The sequence below is a fragment of the Ixodes scapularis genome, unplaced genomic scaffold (assembly GCF_016920785.2).
Source record: "Ixodes scapularis isolate PalLabHiFi unplaced genomic scaffold, ASM1692078v2 PGA_scaffold1__304_contigs__length_218370807, whole genome shotgun sequence".
NCBI lineage: Eukaryota > Metazoa > Arthropoda > Arachnida > Ixodida > Ixodidae > Ixodes > Ixodes scapularis.
In genome coordinates, this window is record NW_024609846.1 from 142,031,890 (window position 1) to 142,045,635 (window position 13,746).

The window sequence follows — 13,746 nt, forward strand, 5'->3', positions numbered from 1 at the left end:
GCGAGCAATTGTCGCTTGCAATATTTTGCTATCAAGGGTCGAGGCACAAACGCACATGCCCGTCATACTCCTGTAAGAACGACGGTCGCTGCACGCGTTGCTTGTATAGAAAATGGCATACAACCGAGATTCACACGTTCATCAGCGACCTCCGCGCTACCCCGTGGCCCGCTCTTCAAAAGCGCCAGAATTTGCGTAGTCGAATGCTTCGACAATGTGAAATGCGGGACATTTTAAAAATTTTGGTATTTCTTGCGGGACGCGGGACACGAGCCCTCAATGCGGGACAGTCCCGCGAGTCGCGGGACGGGTGGTCACCCTATTCACGGCATCGCAGCAGGCATGCCACGAGCCACAGAGAGCAGCGTGCTTTCGTGCCACACAGACGGAAGGTTCGCAGCAAGTGCACCAGCAGGAAAGGTCAACGATTGGACATGCTTAGCAACACCACTAAATATTTCCCACTACATACATATGTAAATACTATACTCTACGGTATGTGGACGCCTCTGTCTGCCATACTTCTTCAATGTCGAGTTGCAGTCGCGCACGCAAGTGCGCGCATGCGAGCCCAACTGCCCCGGGGCAGGGTGGCACTCACAGGGGTTGACGACCTGCTTGGGCAGCTGGCCGTACTTGTCCCCCAGGAAGGCGACGTCCCCGAAGAAGGCCCCGTCCAGCCCCACGTGGCCCGTGTGCTTCAAGTCCCCCTGGGGCCCCGAGATCATCTCAGGGCGCAGGCGGCTGCGACGGCCGCTGGCATACGCCGCCCCGGCCCCCGACCGGGGGTCCCAGCGCGTGAAGCTGCCCGGCCGGCTCGAGGGCAGCTGCAGGTAGGCAATGGTGGCCGCCGGGTTGAACAGCCCCGTCTTGCCCGATGGGGTCGCCCCCTTCCACAGGGACCAGGCGTCCGGCCTGGGGAAAGAACGGTCGTGCACTTTCGTCTGCCTCTCCTGGGGTCCGATTCTGATCGCCACGAGACCTAATACTGCCTCATGCATGACCAAGAAGGAACGCTTTTGCGTTTACTCCTAGAAGATTCCCGTTTACTCTCGCGCCAAGCGTTAAAGAAAAGGAGGCCAACACGACCTTGCCGAGTGAGTCTCGCCCTAGCTCACTCTCAAACGTTCTAGGTCAAATATTCGAGATGCCGATAACTAGCCAAGCGTGGCCTTGCTTCTCCCTCGCAGTCTCACTCCAGCCAGCTGTCATGCCGACGCCCCGACGATTGCTGTTACTGTTACAACGCTCATTCTTTTTTTGTTTCTGGCACAAGTTCATTGATTAAACTTTTATTATCAGTTTACGCTTATCGGTCCTTTTCCATCCACGACAATGTGGTTCTCACGGAGCGAGCTAGCAAACTAATTTGAGGGCTTTACGTGTCAAGCCAACGAGGGTTATTTGGCACGCTCCGGCGAAGGACTGGGGAATATCTTTGACCACCTGGGAATCTTTGGACGTGCAACTGAAATCTCCGTTACCCGGTGACTTCCCCGCAGCAAGTCTGTGTAAGATTGCAGGCACCTTGGCTGGGATTTGAACCCGCCAACTTGGGGTCCATAAGCCAACACTTGGCCTCGGAGCCACTAAGGTAGCTGGAGCGAGCAAGCAGAAGGTTTGTCTGCTAACACGAGAGGACAACGGGTCCTGTTGGCTATGAAACGTCATTCGCAGACAAAAATAAAACGAGAGAACATCATACGTGATTTGCAAACAAACCTACAAAAAGTGGATTGTCTGCTACGAACCGAGTGGCACGGCAAAGTGATACCGGACGCAAGCTGAAAATGCGATTCTGGTACTGTCGAGCCCGGTTATAACGAAGTCAACAGAATTCGGAAATCACTTCGCTATATCCGCTTTTTTGTTATAACCAACTTCGGTTAAAACGAAGTGCAAAAGATAATGGGAAATTGTGATTGCTTCGCTGTAGACGCTATTTTCTTTATAACAGACTTCGTTATAACCGGTCTCGACAGTATTTCACGTTGAAAGTGATTGACGACTTGTGCTTTCTTTGCAAATCTCGAATTGTCCTGCTGCCGTACACAAGCTGACAATGACAAGTGGATGAAGGATCACTTAGGTCAAGCATCTCAAAGGCTACGCTACGAGACTTCTCTCACCATTTCTGCATTGGTGAGAAGTTCTCATCAAAACACCACTGAATTGTGGACACGCAAAGGGCTAAAAAAAATTCTGATTGGTGAATAAAGCATGCTGGCCTGTGACAACACATTTAATCAGTAGCCAAGAAAGGTGTGAAAGTATCGTGAACAGGTCTGTTTCTGCAAAAACACAGTTTTCTGAACATTAAAAAACAAAAAGTTAAGAGTGATTTAGGATTTTTAGGTACCAATTAATGATAAGCTCTGCTATCTGAGGCATCAGATGGTATTCTTCGATGGTCTTGCTGAAAGGCATCTTGATCACACAAAGAAAAGTAAGGAGATTTTTCAGCTCACTTGAGATGCAATACAAGACCCCAGAGGTTTTTTTAATTTTCTGTTGGTGATGTTTTACAGTCAAGGCCACCCATTACTAGTTTTTGGTGTTTTTTTCCTGTGCTTATTTTTTTTTGCATTTTGGCATGCTTTTCTGGGGTTTTGTTCTCTCAAAAATATGGTGTTTTTCGAGGCTTATTATCGGTGTTGGAATGAAATCTGCATTTATCGGGGCTTATACTAGTGAAGGAAACAGGACACAGCAATAGGATTTCCCAACTTCCAAGGAACATGCATATGGATTGAATACTTGGAAAATGTCCCCCTACTGGTATGCGAAGGAAACGAAACAAAGGCGTGGTTCCCAAAGAAAACGCAGCTTAGCAGACAGTTTAATGTAGGTTATGTTCCAAGTCAACAAAAATAAAGTAGTAGATAAATATTTATTTCTGTGAACCTCGGGGTTTCTTTTCTTATTAAAATAGCTCCTAATCAGGGTTGTCCGGCTCTCTCTAATTCCAATAAACTACTCATAACAGACCCAGTGATATACATATAGTATTAGCAAAATGTTAGAAACTAATGTTCACAATGTGCTCAAAGTCCTTTTCTTTCAAAGAAATTTGAGCCCAGTTTTAATTAGGAAATTTGAAGTAGTGCCGAAGGTGCAACGAAAAGTATCTATTCAAAAATTCTGCAGAATTTATAAGCTAAAACTGCCACAAAGTTTGATGTGCCGAGAATACAGATGAAATTACACTGTTGTCCAAAGAGCCGTCCAAAATTAAAGCCTGTCAAGGCCCCCCGGACTCAGGACTTCAGGTTTATTAATACGAGTGCAGTAGCGAGAAGCCAGAGAAAGAAGTGAACAGGTTCAGCTGTTTTTGAGAATAACTAGGAATGGCTAGTCATCCCTTTGAAATAAGTTCCAGCAAATCGGTGACCCTCACCGTTTGTCCAGCACAGTGATGACGTCCCCCGTCCGGTAGATGAGGGAGTCCTTCTTCAACTTGACTGGGCCTCCGGTGGAAGTGTCTGGGCAATCCGCGATTGCCTGCACCTGCTCTGGCTTGCACTGTGGCCAAAACGTATGAGCGAAGATTGTATACACCTTCCTTATCGCCAAGGTTTTCGGCAGTTTCTTTCGAAGTTACCCACAACAACGAGATTGACCTAGCCAACAAAGAAGCAGTCCTTTCTTTGTAAAACCGGTGCGAAAAAAATTTTGCCTCTTTCCCGTGGTATTGTGGCAAAGGCAGTGGTAATGCAGAATGTATTGTGCATTGCTTCGTGGTGGTGTGTTGCACAGATGAACTTGGAACACATTTTATGCCTTGAAGGTGCAACCATTGTCGGGCGTGGCCTGCCTGAAAGGAAGCCCTGCCAGAGCTAGTGCTCCAGCAGGAATGGAACGTGAAGTTTGCACCTCTTGCAGTCACACACCCCAGTTTTAACCCTGCTAATTCACATTTCCGCGTTTACTTCAAAGCGCATGCTTGTCCTCTTCCACCCTGCCTCCTGTATGCTATCACATGTAAAACCTTTAGCTTTTAAGTTTTATAGTTAAAAAGGATAGGGGGAAAAATCTGGCACTTTCAAGCTTTGCCCCATGTAATGCTCTATCATTACAGGAGTGAGTTACGGGACACTGCTAGGAGCCAGTCACACAAGACATTCTGTGCTAACCCTTTGATGATTGCCAGCAGACGTGTACATTTGCAATTGCACATTTTTAAGCTAACTCCTGAACATGAAATCACACATGCCCCATGAGGTGCTACTATCCGTTATATCTTTGGAGAACTATAAACATTGTGTTTGCACCCTGTTTCGCCTTGCTGGGGCTATTTATTGTTTCGAAATTAGATGCTCCGTGCGCAAGACAGGTGCGCTACGGTAGCTTCGCACACTGGCTGTTCTGGCGGTAGCGGCAATCAGAGCGCAGTCACTTCTGATACGCCTCTCAAAAACTGAATTCGGAGAATGAGAGTTTATCATCCGACGAAGGGGCTCTGAAAAGTAAATCTGGTTCAAAGTCCGAGACCGCCAGAATGTCCTGGAAGCGGACCTGCCATAATAAAACTGGACAGGAGAAAGGCAACGACATTTTGTCCTCGACTTTTCTATTCGATGCTTCTGAATCTGGACCGCTCGCAAGTGCTGGACGGCCCCCACTCTATAATCTTGAAAAAAAACTTGTGCATTGACTCTTTCTCTCTACTACCCCTTTAAAAAAAATTTTAAAAAATAAAGAGAAAACTTGATCAGTAAGGCGCATCATTTGGGAAAGACACGCAATTACGAAAGGGTTAAAGAACACCGAGGAACTTGGCCGACTGCTGCTGCCTGTTCCAAGACTAAAAGAGAAGGCTGCCCGAAACTCACCTCGGGGAGGATCTGCAGGATCTCGGCGAACTTGGGCCTCTTGTTTGGGTCGTGCTGCCAGCACTTGAGCATCAGGGCATAGTACTCCCTGGGGCAGCAGTCGGGCTGCTCCAGCCGCTGCACATTGGGCTCGTCTATGGCCTCCAGGATCTGAAGGTACCAAGAGAAGGCCGACGTGCTGCGTGAGTCCTACTGGGAATACCTTAGCTGCGCAGGGAGTGAAGTGTCAGGCGCTTTCAAAAAAAGTTTACGCCGTTTTTCTCGCAGCAAGAATCAAGTATGCGTTGCTGAATGCTCAGTGGCCACCCAAACTTTGCATTAGCGGTTTGGACCCGGTGCCAGAGTTTTGGAGCCTGCCTTTCCGACTCAAAAGTGATGAGCGAGCTTCTGCAAGTTTCGATGAAAGAATTCGGTACACGACGGCAATCATCGCAATGTACCGTAAAATACCGCACAAGCGCCCACTCAAAATTAAGAGACAATCACAAAACAAATAGGGGATGGGCTCATGTCCGGTCATCAATTTTTCATATGAATGTACTGCGCATATTTTCTCAGATCTTACAAATTCGGGAATGGGCGCTTAGTGTGGAATGGGCAGATCCGCGGTATTCTACGGTATACATGGGCTTTGTCGGTCACCATTTTCTCGCTGGAAATTCCCAGCAAGCTACGAATGTTTGAAATCCTGTCCAGGCCACCGGAGCTAGGTTTGGGCAGAGATTAAGCATTCGACTCAGTCTCCAGCCAAATCGAGATAGCTAGACACTGACAATGACACCATGCTTACAATAATGCGCCAAAGAGTTCTTTCGAGAAAGGAGTCAGTAGTACTCAAAAGTCAGTATAACAGCATCTCGTAGCACAGCGTCGTGACTGCAGTTGTGTTGAGGCATCGAGGAATAAAGCGTCGTTGTCATAATTCTGATGATGCAAGAAATGTACGCAGCATGGAAAATTCTAGGGTTAAAAAATTGGAAAGGTGGCCTTCACCTCTGGTAAAACTTGCCCCAGTATCGACGATGCAAGTCAAGAGCTAATCTGTCGGCACAGTGCCACCACGAACCTGTTGCCCGGTCAGGGCGGCCCACGGTTGAAATCCGTAGCTGAACATTTCCCAGAGGGTCACGCCGTAGGCCCAGACGTCGGAAGCAGACGTGAACCGTAAGTAGTTGATGCATTCGGGCGCACACCTGCAACGTATAATTGGACAACTACATTCTTCGCCCCGCCCTCGCATTGCTTCCTCTCGTGAGATTCTTTTAAATGAAGGGATGGATGGTTAAACATGCAAGACCCTCTTTCTATCATTGTTACTATGCAATGTAAAAGAATTTCTTAATTATTTGAACGATTATGTATTTATGTGCACTTATAAGCTCGATTTACCTTCACCCCACGGATAAAGCCGGTATAAACAATGTGTTGATTTCGCTCGCTTCCACACTCCCCTGCGGCTTTTAAATATTTAATGTGATGCGAGATCACGTGACAGTCCCACGATAGGGTCACGGTTACCCGCACTCTTTCCGCCCTTGGCTTGCGAAGTGACCGAGGCTTCGCGATTCCCCTTTTTCGTAAAATGGTCAATTGCCGGGCTGACAATATTGGTGTCCTAGGCTCGATTCTCGTTGGGGGACGCTAAAAAATGTTGTTTTCTGTTTATTGTAAATTCTTCTTACTTATATATGCATTACTTTCTTTTCCCCAAAATCCGCGCGAGAGATTTCGCGACCGTCTTCTGCGGTGCTTTAAAACACTGTCCCGTGACACCCCAGCTTTTAAACGCATTCTGCGTTAAATTGAAGTAAATAAAATCTTAAATTGAAGTAAATAAAATCTAACTGAATTGAAAACAAAATGACCAAATGCAGAAATGTGATACGAGCGGATGCAATAACTCACCAGGCAATGGGAAGCTTGAGATTCACATTGAAGTTGGTTTGGTAGTAGTCCTTCCCCACGCCCAGCGCTCGAGACAGGCCAAAGTCGCTGATCTTCACCTGTCACCCGAAAGAAACGTTGTGTCGACATCTCTCTCTGGCTCAATGGCGTGCTACCACAGCGCCAGAAACGTGTCCCCAACCAGCGTGGCCGCCGTGTCCTCGTTTGCGGTCCCTCCATTTTCACTCGACGAAATCACACTTTCATTATGTTTTTGCCTCCCATGATCCTAAACGCGGTATAAGCGGTCGAGGTGTTAGCGGCAAACTCCCGGTGGCACTCGCTCGTCATTTTGGGACCACTTCCAACGTGTGGGCGGTATGGGATGCCAAACACTCCAATCAAAGGCGCGTCAAAGGTGCCTTTGACCAAAGCGTTGGCGTCCCAGACGTCAACACTCCGGTCAGAGTGTTGACGTCTGGGACGAGACGTTGCGGCCGCTCCAAAGTCGAAGAGGCAGGGCCAACCGACCTTGGTCTTGGCAAAGACGAGGACGTTGCGTGCGGCCAGGTCCCTGTGGATGAGGCGCTTGCTCTCGAGGTACTGCATGCCGTCGCAGATCTGCAGGGCAAAGTCGCACAGCGCCATCACGGGGAAGCTGGGCCGCAGCGCACTCTCCTTCAGGCACTCCAGCAGCGACCGCAAGGGCGCCAGCTCCGTCACCTGCATAGAGGGGGGGGACGCGTCGTTGAGACGGGTAGCTCGAGCTCTAGCGGCATCGCCGGCGCTGCCAGATGCATGCTGTTCGGTGGCATTGCGCCTCTGCTAATACAAGACGTCTTACGGTTACGGGACGTCTTAAAAAGGAAAGTCCACAAACGAGCCGGTAATTTGCAAGCTTGGACCGAGAAAGCGGAAAAAAGATAAAAGAGAAAAGAATTTTTTTTTTTTTTTTTTTTGCATTTTTTTTTGCTTATTGTGTGGGGGGTTTTACTTATTTTCGGCATTTCAGGTCTAACAACAAAAGAAACACCCGTAAGTAAATAAATAAATAAATATGTATTCTTATTTGTGGATCTTGTATGATATATATCCTACAGTTAGGCTCTCTGCAATACTTACACCGTCAAAGCAATGTAGTCAACATTCTCAGTTGGTTCGCATAAAAACCAGTGAACCTCACGAATAGTTCTTGCAGATAATATATGACACAAACTTTACCCAAGCTGGGGTTTTTGAATAATCTCTGGTAGAACCGAGTACAACTTAAATGCAAGGGCAGAGATCATGGCACCCCTAGAAAACTCTATTTTTAAAGAAGCTCATGCAACTCTTATTGCAGGCAAAATTCACCCCTTCATGCAACCCTAAGTGGGTGCCACTCACGAGCATGAGGGACACGGTGTCCAGGACGACACCGTAGAGTCGGACGATGTGTTCGTGGTCGATCGTGTGCATGATGGCCGCCTCCTTGAGGAACTCCATCGGGTTGTTCTGCATCTGGTCCTTGCTCAGGCACTTGATGGCAACCTGGATCTGAGGACAGGCAGAGGGAACAACGGGTTTGGCGGGGACAAACACCGAAACACCAAAAATGGCTGCCAGCGGAGGCCACGCCCGCAACATCGCAATCTGGCAAAGCGCGAAGACAGACCGGTAAAGTTTTATGAATGAATTTTTAGTATGATCACTATGCCGAGAAGAGTTGTCATACCGAAAAACAATCCACTTCACACACATGCAAGCAACAGAAAGAAAAGAAAAGCCGATCAGGGGCTCGATTTCGGTCCCGTATGAGAGCAACACTTTCTCAATGCCGTTTGGATGCGGCATTGCGGCTTTCTGCTGGGAATGAATTATCGACCAATAAGAAATATTTTACGCGTTCGAGAGTCCACAATTGGGGAATACGTTAGTGAGAATGCTCACCAACTTACACATGGCGGGAGAGGCTTTATGGCCTCTGATCCGCTATGTCATGGTCGTGTAAGGCAGCGGAACAACCCGAGATTTGTGAAGAAAATGTGAATTGCCAATCGCTTCCAAAGTGAAATGGCAGAGGATCCCAATTTCAGCCTGAGTTCACTCGGTCCGTAGCAGACGATTAACTTCTTTTGGTGTTTTCATGTCTTATTTTGGTCAGCGAATGGTGCTTCGAGGCCCCCAGACGAATCCCGTCCTTCACTCGCATTAGGGGATGAATAATCTTTGGACAATACCTTGGCTCGCTCTGCGAGGAAAAAATTAAATCTCGCAGCGACCAAAATCAAATTCCTAGAGCCGAGAAGGGAAACAAGCCCAAAGGCGACCCACCCTGTCCCCCTCCTCGTTGTTCCAGACTCCCTGCTGGACGACCCCAAACTCTCCGACGCCCAGCTCCTTGTTAATGACGATGCTGTCGGCGGGGATGATGTGCTTGCTCGGAACCTTCACCTGAGAGTTACGGTCCCCGCTCGCGTCCAGCAGCAGCACCGACGACTGGTCCGCGTCGTCCTTTGTCTTGGGCAGGATCATCTGCACATGGACGCAACCGTCTTAGACTGCACCTCCAAATTCTCTCATCAGGACTGAGCAACCTGCAAAAGTGTGCTACTGCGAGGGTTTCGTGTTTTCGAATAAATCCGAAACTCCGAAAAACACTCGCCGGCAAAAGTTCGGACAATCCGGATTAATCCGAAAAACTCGGAATTTCGAGGTCACAATGGCAAAATAAATAGCCAAAAAAGATGGCATTTTACGAATGAAGTTTGTAAGAGTGCAGGGTTCATAATCTAATAATGAAAGGCCAGTTCAGTTTTCTTTCTTCATTACCTTGTATAAAAGAGAGTTCATATATATTACTAATATCCGGCGGCGCGCTATGTTATATACCGGTGAGAGCATGAGTGGAATCTGGCGTCCTTGGCTCACACCCACCGAAGCAATGTTCGGCCGACGAGTAGCCACGCCCCTCGATCTCATGAAACTATAGGGTCTACAAACGAAGACCGAGAAGTTCCCAGCGATGGAGTAACGGCAGATTATTTTGTCGGACAGCCAGTCTACGTGAGGAATTTCAGCAAAAGTCCGACCTGGCTGCCAGCGGTAATCGTGAAGCCGATGGGAATTCGATCATTCCAGACAAGGTCGAATGACGGAAAACTTCAGCGTCGACACGTGGACCATATTCGCCGTTGACAAGAAAACAGAGGAGCTCCGGACATGGAAAAGGAATTATCTCCCTTCATGAGCTACCCGAACGCCGAGACGAACGCCGAGACTGCCAACGAACCCCCAGCTTTAGGACAACCGGAACCACGCGGAGAAGAAATCACCACGGACAACAACACCGCGGACGGTCCAACAACCTCCGATTCAAGGACTAGATTCGGCCGCAGGATCAAGCCACCAGCACATTTGCAAGACTATGTCTTAAGTTTTAACCCAGAAGGGGGAAACTGATATATATTGCTAATATCCGGCGGCGCGCTATGTTATATACCGGTGAGAGCATGAGTGGAATCTGGCGTCCTTGGCTCATTATCCCCAAGAGCGGTTTGTGGTCCGTGTAGACAGTCACGTGTCGACCGGCGACGTACTGGTGAAAATGCCTCATGCCAAATACAATTGCTAGTCCTTCCTTGTCGAGTTGAGCATAGTTGCGTTCGCTTTTGCCCAACGTTCGCGAAGCGTAGGCGATTGGTGCTTCGAAACAGTCATCGCTGAGCTGAGACAGAACCGCTCCAACGCCGTATGGCGACGCGTCGCAAGACAGGATAAGTTGTTGCTCTTCCCTGAAGTGAGCCAAAATTGGTGCTGAGGTTAAGATCTCCTTCAGTTTCTGGAAGGCCTTGCGTTCTTCGCTGCCCCAGCGCCACTGGGCGTCTTTGTCGAGGAGTCGATGCAGCTTTTCGGCAACGGATGCGCAGTTCTGCGAAAATCGACTGTAGAAGCTCACGATACCCAGGAAAGCCTGTAGCTCCTTTTTGTTGGTGGGTTCGGGCGCTTCGGTGATCGCCTTCAGCTTCTCCGTGGTTGGGCTCACACCCTTGGCGTCCACGTGGTAGCCAAGAAACTCCATGGACGAAACACCGAACTTGCATTTCTCTTTGCATACGTGCAGTCCTGCCTCGTTGAGCCTTTGCAGAACGGCGTCCAAGCGTTGCAGGTGCTCTTCTCCGGTTGTTCCTGTGACCATGATGTCATCGAGGTACGCGCCGGTACCTTCGAGTTCTGTTAGCAAGGTATCCATGAACTGCTGAAAGAGCAGCGGCGCCACCGAAACTCCAAAAGGGATTCGCTTTACGCGGTAGAGTCCCTTCGTGGTGGTCACGGTCAGTAATTGTGCCGTGGCATCGTCAACGTGTAGCTGTTGATAGGCTTGTTGAAGATCTATCTTTGAGAAGATCTTGCCTCCTCTAACGATTGACAACAGTTCTGATGCCATGGGCAACGGATATGCGTTGGACTTGAGTGCAGGATTTACCGTCCATCGGTAGTCTCCGCATAACCGCAGGCTGCCGTTCTTCTTCCGAACGATGACCAAAGGAGTTGCCCAGGACGACGACTTCACTGGCTCCAAAATGTTCTGAGCTTGAAGTTTGTCCAGCTCCTCGTGTACCGCTGTCCGTAGAGCAAGGGGAACTGGCCCACACTTCAAGAATTTTGGTGTTGCCTCTTGGTTAAGGTCAATGTGCAGTGGGGTGCCGACGTGTCCATCGAGGGTTCTTTTGAACACCTTGTCATGCTTTGCGGTAATATCGTTGAGAGTTATCGGCGACACAGCATGTACTCCGGACACCTTGATGTCGAAAGCAGAAAACCAGTCTCGCCCCAGGAGGCTTGCTCCTGCTCCAGTAACCACGTAGAGGTTGAGACGAGCTTCTTTCCCTTTGAATCGCACGGTAACAGGGAGTTTTCCAGTGAGCTGCATATTATCCCCAGCCCATACGTGCAAAGAGAGATCACAGCGTTCGAGCTGAGGCGGTTGATCTTGCCAAACGCGAGAAACAGTCTCAGAGCTGATGATAGAATGCGATGCACCGGAATCCACTTCCATCTTCAGAGGTCGTCCGTCCACCAGGAGCTTGACGATGATTCGCGATGTGTCCCCTTGAGTGACGCTGTTCACAGCGAAGAGGTCTCCATCCGTCTCATCTTGCGTAGCTGTCAACTGATGGGTGTGACTTGTCGAGCGTTCTTGCGCCTTGCGTTGAGCTTTGCGCTTGAAACACGCTTCTTTGAGGTGTCCCTTCTTGTGGCAAAATTTGCACGTGGATTTCGCGTGCTTATGGTACATTCATCAAGTGAATGCATGCCCGTGCAACGGAAACATGGTTTCTTTGATGGTTTAGCGCCTTTACTTGTGATTGCAGTAGAACTGTGCACCTTCCCTTTTGGTTTCCGCATCTGGAGTTGCTGGCAGGCGGCAGACTCTGTTACCAATGCAAGAGCGTAGTAGGCGCGACCGAAGGTGATGTTTCGTTCCACTAGCAAACGTTGTTGAAGGTGGGAATCCTTGACGCCACAAATAAATCGGTCCCTCAGCATCACCTGGAGTGGTAGCACCATGGAGAATTTTCTCGCTGGGGCTTGCGGAACCTGTGGGCTTTCCTTGTGATGAGCTGGCATCTGGCTCGGGCGTGGCCGCCGAGGGCGTTGCCGGAGTGGGTGTGGGCGGTGCGGTCGTCACTGGGCCGAAGTTACAGTCAGCAGCGATCTTTCGCAGTGCGGCCACATACTCTGAGATGGACTCTGTCGGTGTTTGGTTCCGTTGGTGGAATTTGAACCGACTGAGTAGTTCCGCCGGCTTGGGGTCATAGTGATCGTTGAGGCTCTTGATGATGTCCTCAAACTCGACCTCCGAAGGCTTCTTGGGCACGAGCAGGGCTCGTACGGTGTCATAAGTTGATTCACCGCAGGACGTCAGGAGGACGGCTCGCTTCTTTGCGGAGCTTGTGATGTTCTTAGCCTCGAAGTAGAATTCGAGGCGTTCCAACCACGAACTCCAGTTTCTGCTGGGGATAAACTCCGGAATCCGTCCGTGATGAGCAGAGTCGTCCATCCTTCGAGAAACTTCCTCGTCGCCAGATTCCACTCATGCTCTCACCGGTATATAACATAGCGCATTGCCGGATATTAGCAATATATATCGAGAGTTTTCCATTTATTTCATCAAGGCAAGTTCTGCACAATGGGCAAATGTACTGGGTGTCTCAAGTAGCGGCCAGGCTCTTTAAATCGACCACGAAATTCGGTTTCCTATCGCGCTACAATATTTTGTGCAGCGTTGCCCACAGGTGGTGCATTTTTCTTTAAATTTTGCCAAGAGCGAACTTACCTGAGGAAAAAGTAAAAAAAGAAGAAGGCTTAACTCCTATGGAAATGCAGCGAAGCCACCAGTCTTCAAACAATAGGGTGACCTATTGATTGAAGACGGCTGGCTTCGTTGTGGTTCCACAGGAGTTAAGCCTTCTTCTTTCTTTACTTTTCCCCACGTAAGTAAGCTCTTTGAAAATTTTATTGAAAAAATGCACCACCTGTGGGAAACGCTGAACAACATTGTAGCGCAATAGCGCGCGCGCACACACACACACACACACACACACAGAGACACACACACACACACACACACACACAAAAGAGCTTTATGAAAGCCTTTTTGAGCATGATCCCCAGCTAAAACAATTGCCCTAGTTTGTTTTACTGCCACTTTAGAAATGGCACACAAATTAGCTATCAAACAGGAACACTGCTATGCTGGAGAAGCAAAGCAGTTTGGTGCTCTGAGTGTGTCTTGTAGTGAACATTGTGAACTGTAGTCGTGCGTCATTTTTGTTTCAACTCCTGTAACCGCCCTGAAAAACCCTGAAAAAAAAAAAGTGAACAGTATAAATAACTAAAACACATATATAACAATGCACTAATTGCATTCATCAGGCAAGCTCTGTTGCAGTTATTAGTCGAAATGGCAGGGCTCCAAGAGTGCCCAAGCGGAGCCAGGTTCAGCTAAGGCATACATAAGCTGCAGCACAATGCCTCTCATTCAAAG

The 13,746-nt window shown here is 48.7% G+C and overlaps 1 protein-coding gene across 1 annotated transcript in view; it reads right to left on the reverse strand.

Annotated features, from left to right (window-relative positions):
* The window catches only part of LOC8034716 (activated Cdc42 kinase-like), a 94,119-nt gene that overhangs the window by 19,189 nt on the left and 61,184 nt on the right, over positions 1–13,746 (reverse strand). The window contains exons 3-10 of the mRNA XM_029978085.4: positions 9,030–9,230; positions 8,103–8,252; positions 7,248–7,439; positions 6,738–6,835; positions 5,899–6,025; positions 4,833–4,982; positions 3,398–3,522; positions 602–915 (exon numbers count right to left, since the gene is read on the reverse strand). Coding sequence (XP_029833945.2) covers positions 602–915; positions 3,398–3,522; positions 4,833–4,982; positions 5,899–6,025; positions 6,738–6,835; positions 7,248–7,439; positions 8,103–8,252; positions 9,030–9,230 — 1,357 coding nt within the window. The remainder of the gene's footprint in view (positions 1–601; positions 916–3,397; positions 3,523–4,832; positions 4,983–5,898; positions 6,026–6,737; positions 6,836–7,247; positions 7,440–8,102; positions 8,253–9,029; positions 9,231–13,746) is intronic.